Source organism: Ochotona curzoniae, unplaced genomic scaffold, assembly GCF_017591425.1.
Source record: "Ochotona curzoniae isolate NIBS_2020 unplaced genomic scaffold, NIBS_Ocur_1.0 scaffold_1037, whole genome shotgun sequence".
Classification (NCBI taxonomy): Eukaryota; Metazoa; Chordata; class Mammalia; order Lagomorpha; family Ochotonidae; genus Ochotona; species Ochotona curzoniae.
The window spans coordinates 32153988-32177799 of record NW_024467083.1 but is presented as its reverse complement, the minus strand read 5'-3'; the positions used below and the strand labels follow the sequence as shown (position 1 = coordinate 32177799).

The 23812-nt window shown below is 56.5% G+C and overlaps 2 protein-coding genes across 4 annotated transcripts in view; both read right to left on the bottom strand.

Moving 5' to 3' along the window:
• Positions 1–1951: 1951 nt before the first annotated feature.
• On the bottom strand, positions 1952–5779 carry SLC27A3 (solute carrier family 27 member 3). 2 transcript variants are annotated; one of them, XM_040998969.1, is made up of 10 exons: positions 5140–5779; positions 4691–4900; positions 4276–4434; positions 3777–3901; positions 3427–3621; positions 3239–3329; positions 2921–3119; positions 2649–2746; positions 2414–2544; positions 1952–2227 (listed from the first exon to the last, which is right to left on the bottom strand). In XM_040998969.1, exons 1-10 carry the CDS (start codon positions 5777–5779, stop codon positions 2051–2053), a joined length of 2025 nt encoding a protein of 674 aa, XP_040854903.1. In that variant the 3' UTR covers positions 1952–2050. The 2 variants fall into 2 exon arrangements, with proteins under 2 accessions (XP_040854903.1, XP_040854904.1); XM_040998970.1 differs by having other exon boundaries at positions 1952–2122.
• A 1629-nt stretch (positions 5780–7408) lies between these two features.
• Positions 7409–23812, bottom strand: part of INTS3 (integrator complex subunit 3) — a 39285-nt gene continuing 22881 nt past the window's right edge. Inside the window, exons 9-30 of one of the 2 annotated variants that reach the window (XM_040998504.1) lie at positions 21584–21681; positions 19803–19994; positions 18822–18909; positions 18249–18328; positions 17775–17866; positions 17313–17419; positions 16484–16603; positions 16076–16205; positions 15628–15682; positions 15278–15381; positions 14808–14852; positions 14532–14651; positions 13092–13245; positions 11473–11541; positions 10704–10779; positions 10187–10300; positions 9941–9989; positions 8860–9027; positions 8503–8603; positions 8292–8364; positions 7749–7905; positions 7409–7662 (exon numbers count right to left, since the gene is read on the bottom strand). In XM_040998504.1, coding sequence (XP_040854438.1) covers positions 7585–7662; positions 7749–7905; positions 8292–8364; positions 8503–8603; positions 8860–9027; positions 9941–9989; positions 10187–10300; positions 10704–10779; positions 11473–11541; positions 13092–13245; positions 14532–14651; positions 14808–14852; positions 15278–15381; positions 15628–15682; positions 16076–16205; positions 16484–16603; positions 17313–17419; positions 17775–17866; positions 18249–18328; positions 18822–18909; positions 19803–19994; positions 21584–21681 — 2270 coding nt within the window. In that variant the 3' untranslated portion in view covers positions 7409–7584. Of the gene's footprint in view, positions 7663–7748; positions 7906–8291; positions 8365–8498; positions 8604–8859; positions 9028–9940; positions 9990–10186; positions 10301–10703; positions 10780–11472; positions 11542–13091; positions 13246–14531; positions 14652–14807; positions 14853–15277; positions 15382–15627; positions 15683–16075; positions 16206–16483; positions 16604–17312; positions 17420–17774; positions 17867–18248; positions 18329–18821; positions 18910–19802; positions 19995–21583; positions 21682–23812 lie in introns of those variants that run through there. The other variant, XM_040998505.1, reaches the window with a different exon arrangement.

The following is a 23812-nucleotide window of genomic DNA, read 5'->3' as shown; positions in this document are numbered from 1 at the left end:
CTCTCCCAGGCTGAGTGCCCGCTCTGTGGCTCCAGCACTGATAAAGGAAGGAGCCTGGTGGTGCTCCTCAGCTTCCCCAGGACCCTGAAATCCGAATCCCCTGTGTTAAGTGTCATGAAATAGCGTTCTTTGGATTTTTTTTTTAAACCATCTAAAAATACAAAACGTGGGCCCGGCGCGGTGGCGCAAGTGGTTAAAGGTCGGCGCCGGTTCTAATCCCGGCAGCCCCGCTTCCCTTCCAGCTCCCTGCCTGTGGCCCGGGAAAGCAGTCAAGGACGGCCCAAAGCTTTGGGAACCTGCACCCGCGTGGGAGACCCGAAAGAGGCTCCTGGCTTCGGATCGGCATAGTATCGGCCCGTTGCGCTCATTTGGGGAGTGAATCATCGGGCGGAAGATCTTCCTCTCTGTCTCTCCTCTCTGTATATCTGCCTTTCCAATAAAAAAAAAATAATAATAATAAAAATAAAAATACAAAACGTATCCTTGGGCTGCTGGTTGTGCAAGAACAGGCACCAACACGACCCAGCGGGGTAGCCTAGAGGCTGAAGTCCTGGCCTTACATGTGCCAGGATCCATATGGGCGCTGGTTCTAATCCTGGTGGCCCCACTTCCCATCCAGCTCCCTGCTTGTGGCCTGGGAAAGGAGTCGAGGATGGTCGAGGATGGACCCTGCACCCGCGTGGGAGACCTGAAAGAAGCTCCAGGCTCCCGGCTTTGGATTGGTGCAGCTCGGGCTGTTGCCGCCACCTGAGGAGTGAATCATTGGACAGATGATTCTCTCTCCTGTCTCTGTCTCTCCTCCTTGTATGTCTGACTTTCCAATAAAAATAAATCTTAAAAGAAAAAAAGGCACTGCGGATCCCTGAGGCTGGTTTGGATCCTTGAGCCAACCGGAAATAATCCCAGGAAAGGGGAACTCGCCTCCACCTGAGGCTAAGTTCCATTTGAGTTTATTTCCACTCATTTTGGGAGGTTAATCTTCATTCTTCCAATTTTTGTCTTTTTTAAATTTAAAATTAGGTTTCTTTGAAGTACCAGCTTGGTGGCTCAACGGGCTAATCCTCCCCGTTTCAAGCGCTGGGATCCCATATGAGCACCAGTTTGTATCCACTTCCCTTCCAGCTCTCTGCTTGTGGCCTGGGAAAGCAGGCGGAAAATGGCCCAAGACCTTGGGACTCTGCACCTGTGTAGGAGACCTGGAAGAAACTCCAGGCTCCTGGCTTTGGATCAGCTCCACTCCAGCTGTTGCAGCCATTTGGGGAGTAATTAAGACAGTATTTCACTGTGCAAACAAGGCGAGACCACTACCAGTGATGTGTTTATACGTCTTGGTGTGTGTTATGTTGCAGCACATCTTGCTTTTTAGCTCCTCTTCCCAACTCAGCAGTCACATGCGGCTGGTCGCTACCTCGTCAGATGGTGCAGAGTTGAAATCCAGTGAAATCCAGTGAAATGGGAAGTGGGGAGAAAGAGGCCTGGTGTGTGACTCCATGAGGAGCCCGGGAGCCGAGGGAGAGCAGCTGCTGTGGGAGGAGCCTGGGCACCCAGCCCCACTGCACACCCCGGGGCAGGTGGGGAGAACAGGATGGGGCAGGTCCATGGAGACGGCGAGCCACGCCCCCCACCCCAGCTGGTCTTTATGGCTGCGAGGCTGCACTGGGCTTAGCACCTCAAGGCACTATGAATCCTGTCCTGGGACTGGCTTTAGCTCAGCTCCAGGAAACAGCACGAAGAGTAGTCACTAGGAGTGTTCAAAGGGTCAGATGCCAGCCTCAGGGGGCTCCAGCGCAGGGGCCTCAGTGCTGCCCCTGGAGCAAATGTCTGCAGATGGGAAATGCCATTCCACAGCCACACCACGGGGAGGCATACTGCGGGAAGAAAGCCACACAGGCTCTGGCCCAGTTTATTACAAAATAATGACTATAAATCTGGAATATAAAAGATCCCTGACGACCCTGGGGCGCCGGCCAGGGCTCCCCCCACTGCACTGCCTCCCCTCCCGCTGCCTGGGGTTGGAAGGGTGGGGTATAGGTGTTGGGAGCCCAAGGGCTCAGATCCGGAGCTCTCCAACCAACAGAGCCTCGTACCGGGCCGGCGTGAGGGGCAGGTAGGCACCTGCCGCCTGGTCCAGGATGTAGAGTGGGTCGGCCAAGGTGCTCGGGTTGAAGCCCTCCCTGGTCATGCGGACCTTCTGCTGCTTGAAGGTCTCCGTGGTGGCCAGGGACTCCTGCGAGGGGATGCGGAGGGTAGGTGAGAGGGAGCTGAAGAACAAGGTGTGTCACCCAGGAGGTGTGGGATGGGGCAATGATCCAAGGTTTTGGGGAGGAAAAGGAAGCAGGCGTAGGGAAGAGGGATACAGTGAGCAGTGGGGGCTGGGCAGCAGGGGTGAGGGGTGGGCACAAGGTGTGCTCACCTGCAGCCGTAGGAATCGAGGCCGGGCATAAGGGGGCAAGTGCTCAGACACATGGGTGTAGAGCTGCACCAAGTCCAGGGCGTGGGGGGGACGCAGAACCAGGGCTGCCATCCCGGCGCGGCCCTCGTGCCCTGCCGGGAAGCGGTGCCGTCAGCCCCTCCCTCCATGGCCACCTTCAGGTAGCACGGCTCAATGTGGCAGGCTGGGCACCTCCCCGCCTGCCATGACCAGGCACCTGGCACAGTGACTCCGTAGACGTTCACCTCCTGGAGTGAGTCCAGGGCCTCAAGGACTTCTGCCACCTCCGTCGTAGCCACATTCTCCCCCTTCCACCTACGGGAGAGTAGAGGTCCGTGACTGGGGTTAGGGGTCAGGGCCCGGGGTGAGAGCGAAGCAGGTCAAGGGGCTGAATGTTGGGGTGCTCTGTGAATGCATGGCAGAGGCTGAGACTAGGGAGCTGAGGTTCAGGGACACAGAGTCCAGAGTCAGCCCAGTGTGGGTGCGTACCTGAAGGTATCGCCCGTGCGATCGTGGAAACGAAGGAAGCCTTGGTTGTCGCACACCAGCAGGTCCCCCGTATTAAAGAAAACATCTCCAGGCCGAAAGACGTCATGCAGCAGCTTCCCCTGCGCCAGCTCGGGGCCCCCGGCATAGCCCAGGAACGGGGACTGCGGGCTCACTGGGGCCACCAGCAGCCCGGGCTCACCTGGCCGAGTCGCCGGGTCAGGACCTCCTGCCCTCCTTGGCCACCGCCCAGTTGCAGCCCTCGGGGGCTAGTTTCATCAACCTCCCACCGCCCGTGTCCTCCCCAGCCTGAGTGCTAACCTGGAGATGTGGCCACACAGTGGCCCTGGGCATCCCGGGTCGGCTCTCCTGTGGCCACATCACAGCGAATCAAAGAGAAGGGGAAGATGTACTGGGGACAGGAGACCCAGCACGGCATGATTTCTGATGCCCAGTCCAGCCCTGCCTCCCATTGTCATGGGTTCCCAGGTGCCCCCTCCGCCCTTCACCTTGTACAGCCAGGAGGCGCGCCCAATAGCACCTCGCTGGCCTGTGTAGTTGAATGTGGCCACGTTGCCCTCAGTCAGTCCATAGGTCTCCAGCACCTGCAGGGGCCCAAAGCGGCGCACGAAGCGCTCCCAGGTGTCCGGGCGCAGCCCGCTGCCCACCGCCAGCCGGACCTGGTGGTCACGCTCTGCCGGGGTCTGAGACAGAGGGGACAGGAGCTTCGACACCAGGCTGCCAGCTTGCCAAAGTGAGCCCCGCCCCCCACAACCGCTGCCCTTCCAGTGGCTCTTTCTGCCCCATTCCCATGGCCTGGCCTGCTCAGTGGCTCTGCCCACACACCACGCCCACGTACCGGCGGCTGGTTGACGAGGTACCGGCACAACTCCCCGATGTACTGGAACACGGTCACCTTGTGCCTCTGGCAGTCCTCCCAGAACTGACCAGCTGAGAACCTGGACTTCAGCACCACGGTGGCCCCTGTCAGGAACAGAAATGGGGAGGAAAGGAAGAGAGCCAGGCGCAGTGTGGGGGCGGATCCCCAGCTACTCCCTCCAGGACACTAGCGGCCTTCAGGACACTGCAGCTTGCTGGGAAGCCCAAGTAGCCCTCGTCCTTACCCTGCTTCCCATCACCAGCACTCCATCCTGCCACCCCAACCCCAAGTCCTATAGGCCTCTTGGATGCCACAGCCTGGGGCTCAGTCCTGGGTCTAAACAGGCAGTGTGTTCCTGCTGCACTGTGGGGCGGGACGGTTTTTCCCCCTTCCTGGGATCCTCCATGCAGCCTTGGTCCAAGGAACTCAGGGAGCGGGCCTAGCAAGCACACCACGGATGGAGGGGCAGGAGACTGACCAATGCCCAGGCAGCCCACAATGCCCAGCAGTGAGCCTGACATGTGGTAGAGTGGGAGGGCCAAGTAGATGATGTCCTCCTGGTGGGCACCACACAGCTGGTAGAAGGCCTGGCACTGCAGGATCTTCAGGTGACTGATCCGGGCAGCTTTGGGAAGGCCTGGGAGAAGGGGGAGTGGGGCTGAGCTCCAGGCTCTGCTTCCCTGCTTGCCGCCTATGGGTTTTCCTCTCAGAAAGGCAGGGGCAGCAGGCAGGCAGGCAGGCAGGCCTGGCGGGTGGGGTGGCTCGGGGGAGGAGGGGAAATGAGGAGGAAGTGGGAGCAGCATCCTTTCTGGGAGGTGGCCTGGGCACCCAGGAGGCCCATGTCCCACTCCCAGCTTCCTGACGTCCTCCCTCTGGCCTCCAGCCCTCCTCACCCGTGGTGCCAGAGGTAAAGATGTACAGGCTTGTGTCTGTCATGCTCTCGGGGGCAGACAGGTACCCGGGCACCGGTCCATCCGCTTCTGATGCCACCTCTGCCAGAAAATTAGGGACCCCGGCAGGCAGGCTGGCAGGACCTGCTGCCCACAGGTGGAGGCCCATGGCCCTCAGTGCTGGCAGGTCGGGCTCCAAGGATTCCAGAAACTCTGCTTGGGACAAGGAACAACAGCTCTGGCTCTGCCCGATGTCCACATCCTCTCAATCAATTCCCCCAACTCTGCCACAGCCTGTCCAGGTCCCCTCTACACTCTGGGGTAAGAAGGACAAGGTGGGGCTGGAACCCAGGACTCAGTCCAAGACCCTCCTACCCCTCATTTCTAAACCCCAGTGTGACGTCAGGCTCCTTCCAAGCCCAGCACCACGCCCCTCTCCGCAGCAGCCTTACCTGGCGCCAGCAGGAGCGCTCGCGCGGCGCAGGTACGGAGGCAGTGCAGTAGGGGCCCTCGGCGCAGGGCGGTGGGCACAAAGGCCGTGCGCAGGCCAGCCTTGGCCAGCCCAAACCATAGCCACAGGAACTCCGGGCTGGCGGGGAGGAGCAGCGCCACGGTCGCCCCCGGTGCCAGACGGGCCACACTGCACTCGGTAGGCGCCACGCTGCTTCCGGCCGCCGCGTCTCGGGCACCCTGCGCCGGCCGAGCGCCTTCCCCGGCACTCTGTGCCTCGCGGCCTCCAGGTTCTCCTTCCCAGCCTCGCGCGCGCAGGAAGGCACGCGCGGCCCGGTTACTCTCGCGCTCCGCCTGCACGTAGCTGAAGCGCCGAGCGCCGTGAATGAGAAAGGTGTGCTCGCCGCGCTCTCGGGCCAGCTGCGCGAGGCGCCAGGCCAGGCTGCAGCCCCCCTCGGGACTTTTCCGGTCGGCGGCCGCCGCGGCCAGGGCGCGGGCGTGAAGAGCCCTTTTGCAGCGGAGAGCGCGCACCGTAAAGGCCAAGTCTGCCGCGAGCCAGCGCAACTGTGGCCAAGGGTGCAGCTTGAGCAGCAGCAGCAGGGGCAGCAGCAGCAGCAGCAGGGGCAGTAGGAGGGCAGCCATGGTCCGCACCAGCCTCTTGCAAACACCCCTTCCGAAGGACTGGAGCGGCTGTGCTTGCTCCAAGACCTCTCCTTTAAGGGAGCGCGCTCGTTGGCACACGCCCCTTCCCACCCAGGCTCCCACCACTCCCCACAGGCGGGCGGAGGGCCGGGGAAGGGGGTGTGTGAGCGTGTGGGGCGGCCCCCAGCTCCGGGCCCTCCTTGCAGCCTATGCTCCGCCCTGGACTCCTCAGGGCCCTGCACCCTACGGGGCCTGGGCGGTGCTCATACCTTCCCTCAATCCCAAGGTCCTGTTCTGTTTTAAACTCTCTGACCTTGGGCAGTTTAGGACGGATCTGGCCTTCAGAGACCTGGGGCCTGAGCCAGGACATTTGGGTTGAAATCATTCCTCCCCTCAGCATTTCTCATTCACCCGATATGAAGGGGTACCACTGCTTTCTCCCCAAAATAAAGTGAAGAACTTGGCCCCTAGCCCGTTCAGCTCTGCAAGTCCTAGCACGATGATCAGATCTATGCCCCCTCCAGTTGCCAGCAGCAGCCACCCCAAGGGATGGGTGGGGGCCCAGTGAGTGAAGTAGGGGAAAGGTCAAAGCTGGGGCTGTCCCAGTTCTGGAGGGGCCAAGGCGCAGGCCCCTCCCTCAGGGCAACAGTACAATAATTAGGGCCAGCCAGCAAATGCTTTCCATCCTGATTTTAATTGGGACAGAGGAAAGTAGGGAAGGAGAGAGGAAGGAAAAGAGGCCCCCAGGGGGTTAATGTCACAGGCAGGAGTAGCAGCCCTGGGGGCGGGGAGAGGGCAGAGGGCAGAGGGCATCCTGCCCAGGGACTGTGTGCCAGCAGCCCAAGGGCCCTTCTCCCCACCCCCCACCACAGCACCAGGGAAACAAAAGCCCAGCAAGTGGCCTGACTGGGGAAGGGGGACACCCTATCCCTGGGGCAGGCACTCCATCCCTGGGGTGCAGCTTCCTCCAAGGCGCACACCTCTGCTCCCAGGCCAAGTTGGGACATTCCCCCCTCACCCCCCAGGCAGTCTTCAGCAGCTGCCAAGCACACAGCCTCAGCACACTTTAGGATGACAAAAAAGTTCACTTCTGGAAGCCCAATGGGGCTTCACACAGCGGAGGGGCAAGCCAGAGGAGATGGAGCCAGTAGCCATTTCTGCGTGGACAGGTCAGTGTGTGGCTCACACCTCTTGGGAAGGGCGTGGAGGCAGACAGAAAGCCAGGGGCTGGCCAGAAAGGAAAAGGGGTTCTCTGGGAACCCAGGGCTGGGAGTGCCGGCACAGCCCCACAGGGTCAGTGCTGGAACATGGCAACACGGGGTCGAATGATGTTCTGGCTTGGTTTATTATCATTTAAAAACAACTCTGAAAACACGATTATCTCTGCCAAAAGGAAAACCAACAGAACCAAGGAAATGGGCCCATGTGAGAGTTCTGCACACGGCTCGGGAACTCCCTGGCTCTGGTCTAGCTCCTGAGTGCCAACCACAGCCCCCGGGCCTGGCATGCGGCACCACAGAGGGGCTCCATCCTGCAAGCCAGGGCTGCCCGGCCACCAGCAGACGTCCGTTTCCTACCGGTGTGGAAGCCGCAAGCGTGTTTCCCTGCTGCCATCGCCCAGGGAGGCTGGGGAAGCAGGGCGGCCTCTGCTTTTTAGACGGGGGCAGCTTCCCACGCAGCTCAGCCTGCCCAGGGCAGCGGGGTGTGGAGGGGGTATCCCCTGTTCCCTCCCCGTCCCCCATTAACCTGTGATTCACTGAGGAGGGGAGGGCAGTCCAATTTGGGGTGGGGAGGAGCACAGGGTCTCAGTCACTGTCAGAACCCACCGCGGACGACCCCTTCCGTTTCCGCTTAGTGGGCTTCGGCTTCGTGTCTTCCTCCTCCTGCAAGGACAGTGGAGGAACGCAGTGAGCACCCGGCCACTGCGCCGCTCTCCTGCCCCTCGCCCAGCCTGGGCCCCAGGCCTCACCGAGGCGCTGCTGGAGGCGGACTCCTCCTCGGCGTTGGGCGGCTGCGTGGCGTTCTTCCGACTGCGCGGGCTGGACAGCGCCGCTTTCCGGCGGCTCTTGGGGGGCTTGGCCGAGGAGTCCTCGTATTCCTCCGCCAGGGAGAAGAGGTCACTGAACCTGGGACAGGGAGGAGCCCTCAGCGCCCTGCATCCTGCTCCGCACATGGCCACCTGGCCTAGGGCTCTCTCTGGCTTTCGAACATGCACTTATTTTGAAATGCAGAATGACACTTAGGACTTGTATCTGTTGGTTCACCCCCAAATGGTTTCAACAGCTAAGACTGTGCCAGGCCAAAGACAGGAGACAGGAGAAGGGGTCTGAACCCTTCCCAGGTGCATCAGCAGGGAGCTGGCTGGGAATCGTTGAGTTGAACCAGCACCAGGAAGGCATGCTGTATGCCCACATGCTGACCCCTAGATCTCTCCAATCCCAGGGTCTCTGTCCCTGGCAGGCCTCCCTCCTGGCCCTTTCCCAGGACTTCCCCAAAGCGGGTGGAGCCTTACTTCATCTTGTGGGCTTCGTCACAGCTCGCCTGGACGTGCTGCAGCGCCTGGAGAATCGGGGTCTGGCTAAAAACTAGAGAAAGGGAGAGCCAGGAAGGACAATGAGCTGTGCCCAAGGGTAATGTCTCTTCTCCAAGGGACTTGGGTTCTAGCCCAGGCTGTCCTGCCCCCACCCCATCCTGGCTCTTGGGAGAGAGGGTGGGAGACATACAGTTCTGCTTGGTGTTGGTCAGGTTGAGCCGCAGGCTGTCCAAGTGTTCCAGGATCTGCTCCAAGGTGAGCTGGGCCAGCTTGCTACTGGAGCTCCGTAGGCTGCATGCAAAACACCAGGGACAGTCAGCTCCAGCAGGACCAAGGGGTCAAAATCCCCACACATCCAGACACACGCACCCACGGTGGGAGAGCCAAGGAGGCCTGGAGTGGGGCCCTGCTGGCTCCTGACCACTAGGTGTCGCCTGCGCGCCAGTCAGCGGTAGCCCCTGTACAGCCTGCTGCGGGCCAGCAGTCTGGGCCCCAGGGTGGTGGGGTGGTGGGGTGGTGGGGTGGCGGGGTGAGGTATCGGCCCCACCTCTGTCTCTTGCGAGGGAGACTGTTGTTCTTGATGAGCAGAGATTTGATGTGCTCTGCCAGCAGCTCGTCGTGCTTCATGCACCAGTGCCGCAGGATGCTGGTGGTGAACTGGTCGTCGGGGTGGCAGGGCCGGCTCAGCACCATCTTCACCATCTCCTCGCTGGGCCTGGGGGTGGGGGAGGGGAGGGACCTCACAGCTGGCCTTCAGCTGCTGCATCTCTGGCACTCGCTCATTTCCCAGATGCCAGCCCCGTCCTGGGCCCCACCCTGCAAGTCCCGTGCCATGTTCCTACTTTCACATCCCTCTCCCTCTTCTCTCTAGGGGAGCCAGGAGAAGTGAGACTCTCCTGCCTGCGTGGCCCAATGGCCGGGCACGTGCATGGCTGCCGGGAAGGAAGCCTGCGGCCCCTCCCCGGCTTCCCCCAGAAGAGTCAGGAAAAGGAAATGGGTCCAGCCGGCAAAAGGACAAACCCTGCTCTCTGGGGGTGCCTGAAGGCAGAGCCTCCTTCTCCTCCCCTCCCTCAGTCCTATGAACGTGCCACTTCTCCCAGGACACTGGACCATTTCCAGTCTCTTAGGCAAGAGATAAAACATGAAAGGCAGGCAAAAAGGCAGGAAGGAGTTGACCCATAGCCACTACCCAAGGGACTTTGACAGGAGATGGCCCCTGCACCCTGTATGCAGGAGCACAGCGGGGCTGGCAGGCCAAAGGATGGCATGGTGACAGCCCTCTGTGCTGGCCCGTCCTCCTCTTGGATTAGCTTGTGGAGGCCTGCAGCAGCATTGGGGAGGGCTTGGGGCAGGAGCCACCGGGACTAGAACTGCTGTAGCAGCAGGAAATGGGGATGTCCGGCCCCCACCTCCAAGGGCAGCTCCTGTGGGCAGGGGGTGAAGTCAAGAGGAAGCCCAGGTCCCGGGGGAGTCACTTATTTGTAAGTCACACTGAGAGGGAGGGTAAAACAAGTAGATGGCAATGATAGGAGAGAATGGGGCAGAACTGGAAAGGATAGCAGCTCTTGGAATGCTGGGACTGAGGCCTGGAACTGCAGAGGGAGTGGGCAGGGGGGAGGGCAACTTACTTCTCTCTCCGGAGCTGAAGCAGCAGGCAGGACAGGGCCTCGGGGTGCTCTGTGGGGATAGGCCAGGCTGCTCAGGGCGTGCACCTCACCCAGCCCCACTGACAGCCACTGCCAAGGACACTGACCCGCCTGGCTCAGGTCTCGGCATGCGGGCAGGTGGTAAGCAGCAGAGAAGTTGCACGCATCTGCCTTGTGGGGGTGGAGGGTTCTTCATCACCCACACCCCCAGCCCCCACACCCACTCACCTTTGTACTTGAGGTGCTGCAGGATAGGGATAATGGTCTCCAAGGGGATGTTGTGGGCCAGGAAGAGCTGCCAGGCACAGTACTGCTCAAAGGTTTCCCAGTCTAGGCTTTGGACTGAGACAGAGAGAAACATTTCTGTCTGTCTGTCTGTCTGTCTCTCTCTCTCTCACACACACACACACACACACACACACAGCTGATCCAACTGGATGACCAGCATCCTGAGCAGAGACAGTACAAGTGGGGACAGTGGCCCCAAGTCTCATTCCACAAAATGCCCATGTCCTTTCTTCACACAGCTTCTGGGTTCCCATCAACCCGAGTCCGAGGCAAGCCCAAGTCTTTCCATTCCACAGGGGAAGACAGAGATCCATACAGACATGGCCCAAGACATGCAGCAGGACGGAGGGGTGTTCTGTCCCCTTCACCTGCCGGGCCCAGCTGCCCCGGAGCTGGAGGGCACACGGGGTGGCCCGTCTGGCACTCTCCCAGCAAGCTGGGAGGGTTGGTCACTCACTGAGTATGTTGAGCACTGAGTCTTTCCGAAACATGACCAGGTTGCCCATCATCACATGGCACACCAGCTCCTGGAGCTGAGGAGGAGCAGAGGAAGGGCAAACCATTAGCTCGGGGAAGTGAAGAGGCCAGGAGGAGCAGTAGGAGGTGGCTCAGGAGAGGAAATGGGGCAGTGAAGACCACGCTGACAGGGACAGGGTGCACACCACAGTGAGGAAGGTGGCAGATGATGAACACAGCTGCAGTTTATTCTGGAGCAAAAACATCAATGGAAGCTCCTCCCCATACCCCGAGGACACAAGAAGGCTGGGCACCTGCTCCAGCTGACCTGAGCTGGGTTTGAGGAAGCGGGTGGCCAGGGCAAGGGCAAGGCAGGGGGAGGCTGGGGGCAGAGTGCCCTCGTGAGCTGGGATTGGAGGGGAGCGAGGCTCTTGGGGGACCCAGGTCCGACCTGAGAGGTGCTCTGAGCTTGGTGGGGTAGTCAAGCAGGGTGGGACGGCCTGACTCTGTTCATCCTATGGCAAGAGGCAGCTGGCTGACAGCTAACCACACAATGCTGAGCTCTCCAGGTGGGCACAGGTGCACCCAAAGCACACACAGAGTAAGGGGGACCATGCAGGACAGCTTGAGCCTGACCAGCCTTCCTGAGCTTGGCTGCGTGCCCACAGAGCACGGGGTCCTGCGTGCATGTCTGGGGAGGAAGCAGAACGCCCAAGGTTCCCAGCCCTACTCTGGAGGCTCCTCTGGGTAAGTCAGAGCTCTGAGCTCACCTGCGCAGAGTCAATAACAGCCACAATCATGTTCAGCAGCTCCCCACTCCTTAGCGTCTCATCTGGAAACTAGAAAGAAAAAGAAGGAAATGAAGGTGGACTCGACTTAAAAAGAAATTACATATTTATTTGAAAGAGTTACAGAAAGAGAAAAATCTGTCAGTTAACTCCTGGCCAGGGCTGGGTCAGATCAAAGCCAGGAGTTTCCTCTAGGTCTCCCACATGAGTGCAGGGTCCCAAGCACTTGGGCCATCTTCTGCTGCTTTTCCTAGGTCATTAGCAGAGAGCTGCATTGGAAGTGGAACAGTTGGGGCTTGAACTGATGCTCACATGAGATGCTGGCATTACAGGCAGTGGTTTAACCCACTATCTCATAACACTAACACCTTACCCTTGGACTTTGCCTCATAACCAACTTTCCTGCCTCCCCTTCACATGCTTAGGGTCTGGCTGGAGCAACAGACATGGCACAAACACCACCCCCTTAAATAGAGACCCCGCAGCTATGCAGGCAGGAACCTAGTCAAAAAGCCCTCAAATTCTATTATTTGATTATTTATTTATTTAAAGGGCAGAGAAGTGGGACAGAGATGCATTTCTCTCCCACCGGGTCACTTCCCAAGTGCCTATAACATCTGGGGTTGGCCTGGACAAACCCAGGAACCTAAGGCTCAATGTGTGTCTCCTCGCTGAGTGGCAGGGCCATAATCGGCTGTTAGCAGGAAGTTGGATTGGCAGTGAAGCCAGGACTCGAACCAGAAACTCAGATATGGCAATGTGGGCACCTTGAGTGTCACCTTAACTACCATGCAAAATGCATGCCCATTTTACTACTGTTGTGTGCATAAGATAAGGGATATTGGTGTGTCAGGCATAGTGTGTGTGTCTGTATAAGGAAAGCAATGGGCAGCAACCCAGGGATACGAGGGAGCTGAAGGGGCTGGACTCAATGGCTGGTTCTACATGAGAACACAAGCACTTATACATTCTATGCTGACCCTCAGGGAAAGGGGCCAAAGCATGGAGAGAGCATGTCTGCGGGGATGTGTGGGGGTGGCAGGCCCCCCAGGAGCAGGAAGGAGCAAGGCGAGGGAGGTGCCTTGTGTTTGCTGGCATTTGCGCCTCTCTCCACCCCCTCCCCCAGTGTGGCTGAGATCACGGTTCCTCCTGTCAGGCCCACACCCTGGGCCCCAGTTTCCCAATTCCTGGGAACTGTCACCAAGAGAAGGAAGAGCTCCTCCTCCTCCTCCTACGTCCTTGTTCCTGGAGAAGCCTGCACATGAACCAGGGGAAATGAAAGTGAGTTGAGCCACCACACAAGTCCTGGCCTTCAGGAACCACTGGAAAGAACCCATGATGGGCTGTCGGAAGAACGCTGGGCTTAGGGCCTCTACTCTGGATCCCAAAGATGGGCTGAAGCCAAGGCGTCACATACAGAGGCCCAGATCCCTGACTCACCAAACCAAAGGAGCTGCTAGCTGTGGTGTGGTGAGCAGTGGCCCACGGAGGTGTGCACGAGCAAAGGAGCAGTGGCATCGTATAATGCTCCAAGCTTGCCTGGAGCTTGGTAGTCTCCTGGACCCTGCTGCCCCTGCATGGACACGGCTGGAAGCACTGACCTCTGTGTAGATGGAAGGTGTGAGGTGGCATAGCAGCCGCACGTCATCCTCCTGGCACGCCTTCATGTCCATCATCAGGCAGGTGTGCAGGTCGCCCAGCTGGGTGGCCTGAGCAAACGACTCGTAGAGGTTCATCTTCCCAGCAGCGGCTTTACTGCAAGAGCAGGTGGGCTTAGGTCGACAGCCTGCTTCCCCACCCGAGTAATCCTAGAATTCTAGAACTCTCTTCTGTCCGATGCCTCCTTGTCTTCCCCAGGGCCTTTACAACTTACAGGACAACCAGGAGCCCCTCTCCTTTGTCCCCGTCCTTCCTCAGGACTCCAACCCAAAGCAGTGGAGCTGCTGACTGCTGAGGGGCAGGGCAGGAGAGGAAGGGTCGGGCCGAGCCGTGGAGGCTCCTCTTGCTGTCTGCCTCCAGCCCCTCGTCACATACAAAGCCATTCTGACCACTCACAGGCCTCACTCTAAACCCTGAAACACGGTACTCAGGAGGTAACACAGGAGACAAAAGCCTAAGTGGGAAATGAAAAAATCTAGTAGATCTGACTCCACAAACACTGAACATTTCTTATTTCAAAGGAGGCCATCAAAAAGGTGAAAAAGACAATCTGCAGAGGGGGAAGAAACATTCGCAAATAGTGTATTTGATAAGCGACTTGCATTCAAACTATATAACACATTTTTAAAAGTCAATGTGGCAGGGAGTGGGGTTTAAAAGTCAATAACAAAAAAACTAAAAATGGTAAAGGATTAAAGACTTTTCTCCAAAGAAAACCTATAAATGGTCAATAAGCAGGGAAATGCAGAGAAAAAGTACACTGAGGGCCCGTGTCACACCACCCAGAGAAGCTGGAGTGAAAAAGCCGGCCACATGCTGGGGAGCAGGTGGGGGAATGGGAACTTGCACCCATTCCTGGAGGGAGCAGAGAAGAGCTGCAGTTCCACCCCCTTTCCTGCAGTGCCAGCTGTGTTCCGAGCAACTGACAGCTCACCCCTAAGCCTGCGTGGGAATGCTCATAGCAGCTCTGCTAGCCAGAGCCTTAGAGACACCAAATAACCCGAATGTCTGACATGGGCCAAACAGAATGTGGTACATCCACACACTGGCCTGTTATCTGCCCACAGCAAGGGAGGAAGGGCTGACAGATGCCACTACACATGTGAAACATGAGAACATGCCAAGTGAGGATCACTGAGTCACAGAGGGTCACACACTGCCTGACTATACAAGTCACCTGGGGTCAGTGTGCAGATCAGGTGGAAGGGAGAACAGGACAGTGGCTGTTGCTGTGTGTGGCTGGGGTTTCTTTGTGTAATAGCTGTACAACTTCGTAAAAGTCCTAAAAACCATGGCCATACACTTTTCAAAGGTGATTTGTATGGCGTGTGGGCAAAGGGGGCCATCCAGGATGACCAGTGCTGAATGGGGGCCACACCTACCTGGCCCTCAGGTAGTAGAGCAGATGGTAGCCAATCTTGGGCTGCTTCTGATAGAGCTCGGAGAGAAGGTCCAGAAGCAAAGAGAAGCTGCTGTTGTCTTCCTGCATCTGGCACAGATTCCTGGAAGTGGGGAATGGAGGATGCTGGGGCTTCACCACAGGCACACTCTCACAGGGAGCTTTGGGGCTGGCATGCACTGTCTGTGTCCACTGCAGGGGCCCTCCTTCCTCATTCCTGCCGTAGGACAGGAATGCACATGTGCTGGGTGGCGCTTACCTGAATATCAGGTAGAGGGGCTTCCCCACTGACTCCTCCAGGGACCTGCAGGAAGAGGTTATGTAAGACGGGCCCTGCGCAGGGAGCGGCTGCACAGCAGGTGGGCATTATGGAGGATGCCAGCCTGCTGCTGCTTTTCTGCTGCGGGGCTTGGAACCACAGTGTGCTGTTATCACCCCCAAAGGTGAGAGAGAGACTCCTGTTCTTTGGGCAGAGGCCAGGCCAGGGTCCTATTTCACCTCCAGCAGCAAAAGCTGGGGCTGAGAGGCTCAGCAGCAGAAGCTGGAAGCACAGGGAGGAGATGCAAGACCACCGACCCAGGACCCCTGATACTCAGTGAGTAAACATAGACCCGTATTGAAATGCTTCAGCATATGTGAGCACAAAAGGAACAAGTTGGTCTCTCGCACTTGACTGCAAGCGTGCACCAGTGGCTCCCAAGGCCCGGGGCTCAGCGAGGTGAGCCTTACTCTTCGGTGATCTCCTCGGGCAGCACCTCGCCTCGGAAGTGGGCCTTGAAGAGCTCCTGCAGGCAGGAAGCCAGGACAGACAGCTGCTCCGAGTCAAAGTCTTCCTATGGGGAGAGGGAGACAAAGGTGGGAAGATCACACAGATCCAGGCCTCACTGCCCCTCTCCTCCAAACCTTGGAGTCACCTGTGTCTACCTCTGGGAAGAGCAAGCCTCCCATCCCTCCACCTCCCATCTCAGGGGAAGGGGTGGGGAAGGAAGGAATCAGGGAGTAGGTTCCCAGGAGACACAGCGGGAGGGGAGGGCTCTGAGCTCACAGCTTCCTTCCTAAGGGACTGGACTCTTCCTCACCTCCAAGACCTGATCCACAATTTCCTGCATGACCTCACACTGGGCTTCCGTGTCACTGCAGTGCGGAAGTGAGAGGAAATCTCAGGAACACACACGAGAGCAGAGGGCAGGGCTCATGCCCGGGGCACACGCGCACGCATGCACAGACACAGGACAAAGGCGCTCTGTGTCTCAGACCGCAGTGAAGGTGGTGGGGTGAGGCAACGCTGGGGCGGAAGCTGCTGCTTTCTGGGTAGACACCCATGGAAAATTTGGGAAACTCCCCATCAGTCCTGCTTGGGTTCTCCCAGAGCCTAGGAGGTGGAACCTGAGGTGCTGGGAGACGAGGCCACCCCACTCCTGGCCCATGCTCCCCAGCACAGACTGCACCATTTGGCCATGGCCATGGGGCAGCAGGCAGAGAAGCCGTGCTAGATTGCCAAGGTGGGGGGACAGTGTCTGCACCTACCTCCCCTTTTGCAGCTGCAAAACTTTATCTCTTAGGGACTCATCCAGCTGGTCAAGGTAAGGGGTAATGTCCACTGGTTCCTCCACCACTGTCTCCTTGATGGGATGGAAGCGAAATTCTCTCTTCTTTCCTGAAGGAAGTCAGTTGGCTTAGCGCCAGCTGTGGCCAGCCCCCTTGGACACGTGTCCCTTCCTCGTGGGTAACAAGTGCCTCCCCATGTACGTGTCCTAGCTCTTACAGGCAAACAGGCCCCGGAATAGCTTCTTTCCTTCCTGGCCCGGCACTGTTAAGAACAGACTCTGGACCTGAAGCCTCATCCAGGAACCCTGACAACAGAACCTGAGGAGACAGCAGAGAACTGCTCCTCCCAGGGGCGCCACCCTGAGCCGCCTCAGGCTGCCTCCTCACCTTTGCTGTTGAGGTCCTCCTCGTCATCACTGAAGGCCGCCTCTGCGTTGTCATAGCAATTCTCATCCTTGTCCGACAGATGGTTGTCCATCTCCATGGAAACTGGCTCCTCGATTTTGACTTGGGAGTCAAGGGAAACCAGGGTTTGCCACCTCCTCGGCCTCCTAACACACCCCCATGTTTCTGGGAAGGGGAGACTGCAATGCATATCTAGTTTTAAGACCCTGGGAGGAGGAGTGACTGGAAGGACAGCCTTCTTGTCCTCACAGCTTCCATGGCCTGCAGTGGGATAGTCACTAGGAGTAACAAAGCGCAGGACAGGAGTCTACTGTGGTCAGCTGAGTTAGGAGTTAGACTTTGCAGCAGTCCCCTGGGCACTGTAATGTGCAACAACCAAGTTGACAAGGACTGCTTTTCTCTGCTTACGCCCCACAGGCGGCAGTTTGGAGTTGGAAGCGAGGTTTGAGAACCAATATGACAACCTCTCATCAGCAACTTAAGAGCTGGGAAGTGACAAGACAACGGGCAGCATCAAAGGCAGATGAGCACACATCCCATGAAAGGCTTCTACCTACTGAGAAGACAGCAAAGGGAACAAGTAACAGTTAAGAGAAAGATCAGTGAGGGTCAGAAAAGACTGACTCAAGTGAGAGAACCAAGAGAGACAACAGAGAAAGGAATGAAAAGAGAGCACAGGAAGGAGAACTGAGGTGAAAGCTGTCACAGAGGCAGAGAGCCGCAGCGAGGACATCCTAAGAGGCTCTGGCTGGAGAGCCCGGGATGTCTCCTCCTTCCTCCAACACAGGCGACAGGATGAGGGGGCACACACCTTCCACAGGGGGCGATGGAGAGCTGCAGAATTCAGGAAACTTCTCTCTCAGCATTGCCCGCAGTTCTTTGTCCAATTTAGGGTTGTCAAATAGGGGAGCCAAGTGTCTAAAGGGGAATGCAAAGGAAAGTCAACATGAGAGCCCCTCATTTCTAATTCAACCTGGAGTTAAAAAGAGGTCTGAGCCCAATCAGTATATTCTGGCCACTCCCAGACCCTTGGACATAGCCAACAGCCAACAGAAGGCAACTGAAGCTCTTTGTGATATAAGGTAAAAACAAAGTAAGAGAGAAGTTTCTCTATAGCTCAAGAGGATGTGGCCCAGCAGAGTGGAGTCAGAACTCCACACCCATCCAAGGAAAAGGCCAGGAGGGCCGTGGCAGTATTGGGACAGGCCTGACCTGCCAGCAGCTGGACCTCAGCAACACAACCCTTCCCCACCCTCAGTTGTCAGCTCCTTACGCCAAGACCCGCTTCTCCACAATGTGGTTGAGGGAGGAAAAGACACCCTGTCGCACATGGCCCTCCAATGGTGGATAGAAGTTGGGAATGATCTGGAAGGGAAGGAGGGGAGGAAAAAATGAACACAGGACTCTCCATCTAGACGGTTCCCAATGCTGTTCTGGTTTTGCTGAGGGGATGCAGTAGGGTTCCTGACTGGTTCAGTCTAGGCATTGATGTAGAAAACTCTTACTAAACCCAAATATTCCTCAATGACACTGGAGTCTACCTGGAGACATTGTCCCTGTGGCGGAGAAGCTGCCAGAAACAAGGGAAGAGCCCATTGGAGAGGCAGAAATACGGGAGGACTAGGTGATAGGACCCACAGACCTAGCCAAAGGGCCCCAGGGAGAGCCAGTCACCAAGCACTCCAGGGAGACTGTAGAGGCTCTGCACATTCAGGACTGGGGAGAAAATAAAGGGGCTGACACTTACACGGCACATGAAGTCCAGGAGTGTGGCAGTGATGGCTGGGTGGGGTTTCATGGAGTGATGCATGACCAGGATGGCTGGTTCTAGAGAATGTGGAATTAAAGGGTCCCTCTACATCAGACACCCTGTCTCGATCTCCACAAAACACCATAACCCTATATATGAATGGCCCTGTTCCCTCTCCCACATTGCCACGGGGCAGACCTAAGAGCAGGCAGTCCCTCTCTCAGCTTAGCCCCCTCTCCCGCCCTTCTTATACCCAGCATTCAACTTGCTGAACAAAGGCAGAAGTAACAGAAAAGCAGAATGTGGGCGAGTCACTTCCTTGCCGTCCCCCCTCCCTCAACACAAAGCCCAGGCACAAGGTTGTGGGGAGAAGGGGGTAGGGTGATGGCTTAGCCTCATCAAAGCAATTTTCCTTCTAGGTCAAGGGAGAACTGATGAGGAACACCGGAACTGGTACCAGATAAGCTGCCTCAAACTCCTCACAGCCTGCGATTTATGAATGCCATCACCAGGACAAGGTAGTGGGGTCTGGGGGTGGGGCAGTGGCTCTGCTTGGTCTTGGTCACATACCTATGTTCATAATGCTGTCCTTGTCAGGGCTAAAGAATAGCCAGTCGTAAAACAAAGCCAGTTTGGCATTAGAGGCGGCAACATTTGACTAGAAAAGAGAAGGGAGGAAAAAACACAGCTGATCTCACCAACCAGCCCCTTGTCCATGGAGGCCAAGACAGATTCCAGGCCTGCTGGGCTGTCTCATCCAAGAAGTTTGGTTCCTAATGACACAGGATGGAACCCCATGGGGAAGAGCGGCACCTGCGCCTTTGTTGTGAGTGACCCTGTGGTCTCACCCACCAGAGTGGACAGTGCTGGTGTGGGTCCTTCACACATCCTAGAGCATGCATCCCTGATCCCCATGAGGAGAAACCTTTGGGCTGAGGAGATCACAACCACCCCTGAGCTCACAGGCTACTGCTGAAGAGGAGATCCCACGAGCGGGCCTGCTGTTACATCTGAATCAGCACGGCCAAGAACTCACGCAGAAGGGGAAGGCAGAACCCAGTTAGAAGAGGTCAGGGGGCAGCCAGGTGCCAGAGACCAGAGTTTCCCACCCCAGGCACAGGGAGGAAAACTATGGGAAGGAAAATGGCCACCTGTATGTTCACTATTTGGAGAAGGAACTATCCAAAGCTGATTGATGCCAAGAGGCACAGAGGTGTGGTCTAAGGAATGCCAGTCCTGAATCCCGGGAAGGGACAATTTAGTGGAATAACCACATCAAGAAGGAACGCCTTCCTCAGAGAGCCAGGCTCCAGGGCCAGCAGACACTAATGTGGCAGATGAACCCTGGGTGGGAAACAATGAGTGCAACCCAACTTCTTGAGGCCTAAAAGGAGGTGGGGCAGGAGAATGAAATATCCAGAAAACCAGAGAGGAAGAAGGGTCCTGACGTGTCAGGTGGCCCTGGAGCAACAAGAAGGAAGGAGATATGTGGACCATGAGGAGGTGCCCTTCACATCTCAATATCCTACACCACATGGCCTAGGCTCTCACCGTACACGTCGTCAGGAGCCAACCAATGATGGCCCATCGGGGCAAGATATCTGAACTGAGTACTTCATTAGAAGGGTGAACCACCCCACAGATGTAGCGGATGAGGTCACAGCGCAGAGACTGACTGTCGGGGGTAGACAGGTACTGCCGTTGGAACCAATCCTGGTACCGCTTTTGCTGGCCGAATCGCACCTAGGAGAAGGGGGGGAAATTGGGAAAAGAAAACTTGGAATCAAGGATAGGGTGCTAGGCAGAGCAAAATGAGCAGTAGACAACCCCAGGCTTGATTCAACCGCCATTTCTTCCCAACACTTCCTCTTAGCTTGCCCTGTCTCTGAAGACTTCCCTCCTTGGCGAGGCCTAGCATGTCAGGGATACACTCTTACCTCTGACCTGATACTCCAGTTACCCCTGCCTGCCACTGCACCCCACTTTCGATTCCCTCCTCCTGTACCAGTCACTAATTCTCTGGTCATAAGGATAATGCTTCTCGGGCCCGGCGCGGTGGCGCAAGTGGTTAAAGGTCCTCGCCTTGCCGCCCGGGATCCCATATGGGCGCCGGTTCTAATCCCGGCAGCCCCGCTTCCCTTCCGGCTCCCTGCCTGTGGCCTGGGAAAGCGGTCGAGGACGGCCCAAAGCTTTGGGACCCTGCACCCGCGTGGGAGACCCGGAAGAGGCTCCTGGCTTCGGATCGGCATAGCATCGGCCCGTTGCGCTCACTTGGGGAGTGAATCATCGGACGGAAGATCTTCCTCTCTGTCTCTCCTCTCTGTATATCCGCCTTTCCAATGAAAAAAAAAAAAAAAAAAAAAAAAAAAGGATAATGCTTCTCTCTCTTCTGCCACTGGTGAACAGCAGGGTAAGAAGCTCAGGCGCAGGCGTGTAGCCTGTTCACCACTCAGCCTCGATGAGCCTCCTGATGCCGGTGACCTGACTGGACCAGCAGCGATGGCACACACTTCCCCTGCCAGCTCTTCCCCTACACAGACCCCAAATGGTTACAAAAAGCAATACCAAATAAGGAGAAGGATCTAGTTTTCCTCTATTCTGGTCAGAAGAAAACCAAAATAGAGCAGAAAGCCAAACAAACAGAAAGACACATCTAGATCAGCACTGTCCAACAGGACTTTGTGCAATGACGGTGGCTACATGGAGCTCGAAACTCAGCTACTGCAAATGAGACACTTGAGTTTTAGCTTTGTACTTCATCACAAGCAATGTCACTGAAATGGCAACATGTGGCCAGTGGCTACCACCTGATACAGCACAGCCCTCACCAGTTCTCTTGGATGACTGGGGAAATGCAAAACTGGTTAGGATCAGGTTTCCCTGCTGCCGGACTGGCTGCAGAGAGACTGCCTGGGAAGCCTGCTACGGCTAGACTCCTCAGCCAGCTTCTCTGGGGAGTGGGACCAGGAAGCTCCACCTCTAACACACGTGCTCCTTAAGCAGATCAGTCATCATTCAGCCACATCTAGAACCCCAGGTGAACACATTCTTGCTCCACCCCTATATAGCACATTCATACTTGTGAATGACAGTACTTGCATGCAATTGATGCTTTCAGGACTGCAAGCTTCATCAAGAGTTAGAATTGTAGCTCTTACTCAACACTGCACTGCAGTTCTTAGCATCATGTCCAATGTGCAGGCACAGACTAAACAAAGGAAAACAGCCAGCAGCAAGCAGATCAAGGCCACCCATTTAAATATCACTCCTGTGGTCAGTGCTCAGTGGGAGCAGATCTGCGGCCTCAAGCAAGAAGCCAGCAGTCAGCTTACCCGCGATGTCATGAAGAGGAGCTTAGTCTCCATGTCTGGGGTGAGACGACAGGCTAGAAACTTCCGGGATGTTCTTGACTGAAGAAGTTGCAGGATACCTGAACAAGGGCAGAAGAATGGAGCAAAGAGAGGGGAGGGCATTTGGATCAGTGGCCAAGATGTTGCTTGGGGCCTGGCACAGTAGCCTAGTGGCTAAAATCCTTTCCACGCACGAGCCCGGGATCCCATATGGGTGCCAGTTCTAATCCTGGCTGCTCTACTTCCCATCTAGCTCCCTGCTTGTGGCCTGGGAAAGCAGTAGAGCACAGCCCAAAGTCTTGGCACCTGCACCCATGTGGAAGACCCCCAAGAAAGCTCCTGGCTCCTGGTTTCAGTCAGCTCAGTTCCAGCCATTGCAGCCACTTCTGTCTATCCTTGTCTCTGTGAATCTGATTTTGCAATAAAATAAATAAATCTTTAAAAAAAAGATGCTGCTGGGACACTCACTTCCCATCACTGGAGTGTTTTGGTTTGAATCTCCCATCTGCTCTCCATCTCAGCTTTCTATTAATGTACACCCAGGAGGCAGCAGGTGCCGGTTAAGGAACCAGGATCCCTGCCACCCACAATACAGAAAGGGTTCTTGCTCCTAGCTTTGGCCTGGCCCACTTCTACCTGTTGTGGGCATTTGGGAGTGAACCACCAGATACAAGGTCTCTAGTGTCTGTTTACCTGTCAAATCAATAAATATTAGAGAAAGGGGGGGAAAAAAAAAGGAAGGAAGAGTGAGAGGAAGCAAGGGGAAAGAAAGAAGTCAAGGTGAGGACCAGGAGTGGAAGACAGTGGAGACTGGGCCAGACACTGACAGCCAGGTGCCCTGCCCGTGGGGAAATTCCAAGACAAGACGAAGAGAGGCACTGGTGCCAGCATCCCATATGGAGGCCAGTCTAAGTCCTGGCTGCTCCACCTCCAAGCAAGCTCCCTGCAAGATGGAAGGCCCAGTGCTTGGGCTCCTGTACCCACACAGGAAACCTAGAACAAACTCCAGGCTTTCGGCTTTGAATCAGCTCAGCTCTGGCCGTTGCAGCCATTTGGGGAATGATCTAGTGGAGGAGATCTCTGTATTTCTCTCTTCTCTGCATAATTCTGTGCCTCTCAAATAAAACAAATCTCTCCCTTAAAAAAAAAAAAAGAGAGAGAGAGAGAGGTCACGAGAGGAGTGTGTGGGGATTCTACCCAGCATCATGGTTCTGCTCCAACCCACATTACCCCCATGGCCAGCTCTAGCTAGTTAGCTTTTCTTCTCTGGCCTTCCAGAGCCTCCTACCCACATCACTGAGGTCACGGCAGACGGAAAGCCCACCCATCTTCCTAGATCAGTATGGTGTGGCAGAATTATAAGCTCTGGAATGAGAAAGATTGGAATCCAAACACCACCTATCACTTATGAGGTATGAGGACTTAGATATATGACCTAATTCCTCTGAACTTCTTTTCTTTACTTGTAAAGGTAGAAATAGGGCCCCGATTCCTGTCCTGGCTGCTTTACTTCCCATTTAGCTCCCTGCTTGTGACCTAGGAAAGCAAAAGAGGACTACCCAAAGCCTTGGGACCAGTGGATGTATGATCCTTCTGTTTCTCCTTCTCTCTGTAAACCTGCCTTTCCAATAAAAATAAATAACACTTTAAAAAAAAATGCAGACATAAAAACACCAACAAACAGGGCTGTCCTGAACATGGAATGAGTTAATGCTGTGTGTGCGCCTCACATGGCGACGCTCAGCAATTTGGCACATGTCCAGCACAGCCTGCAACGACTGGAGTATCAGGGAGCCTCAGCACTTCCCTCTCTCGCTGAGCATAGGCCCTGCATGAGTGCTCTGTGTCTGTGTGTGTGCAGTGGGCATGGACGGGACTGCATGTTGGAGTGGGAAGCCAGGCTGTACAGGCTGCAGCAGGTCTTGGGGAGAAGGAAGAGGCCCTCCTCAGGAAAACGCACAGAGACACTCCCGCCCCTCCGAAAAGAGGATCCTTGGTCAAAGCCAAGACAGAGGAGAGACGGCCCTTGGGAACAGGCGTTCTCTCACAGGACTGCCGCCAGCCCCTCCCACTGACTCAGTCTCACAAGTTGACCTCTGACCTTCCCGCTGGTCTCAGTGAAGCTGGCAACTGGTCACTGGCTCACCTCCTGACCCAAGGAACCACCGGGATGGGAGGAGGATCCAGTTCTCTGCCTGCCAAGCAGGGCTG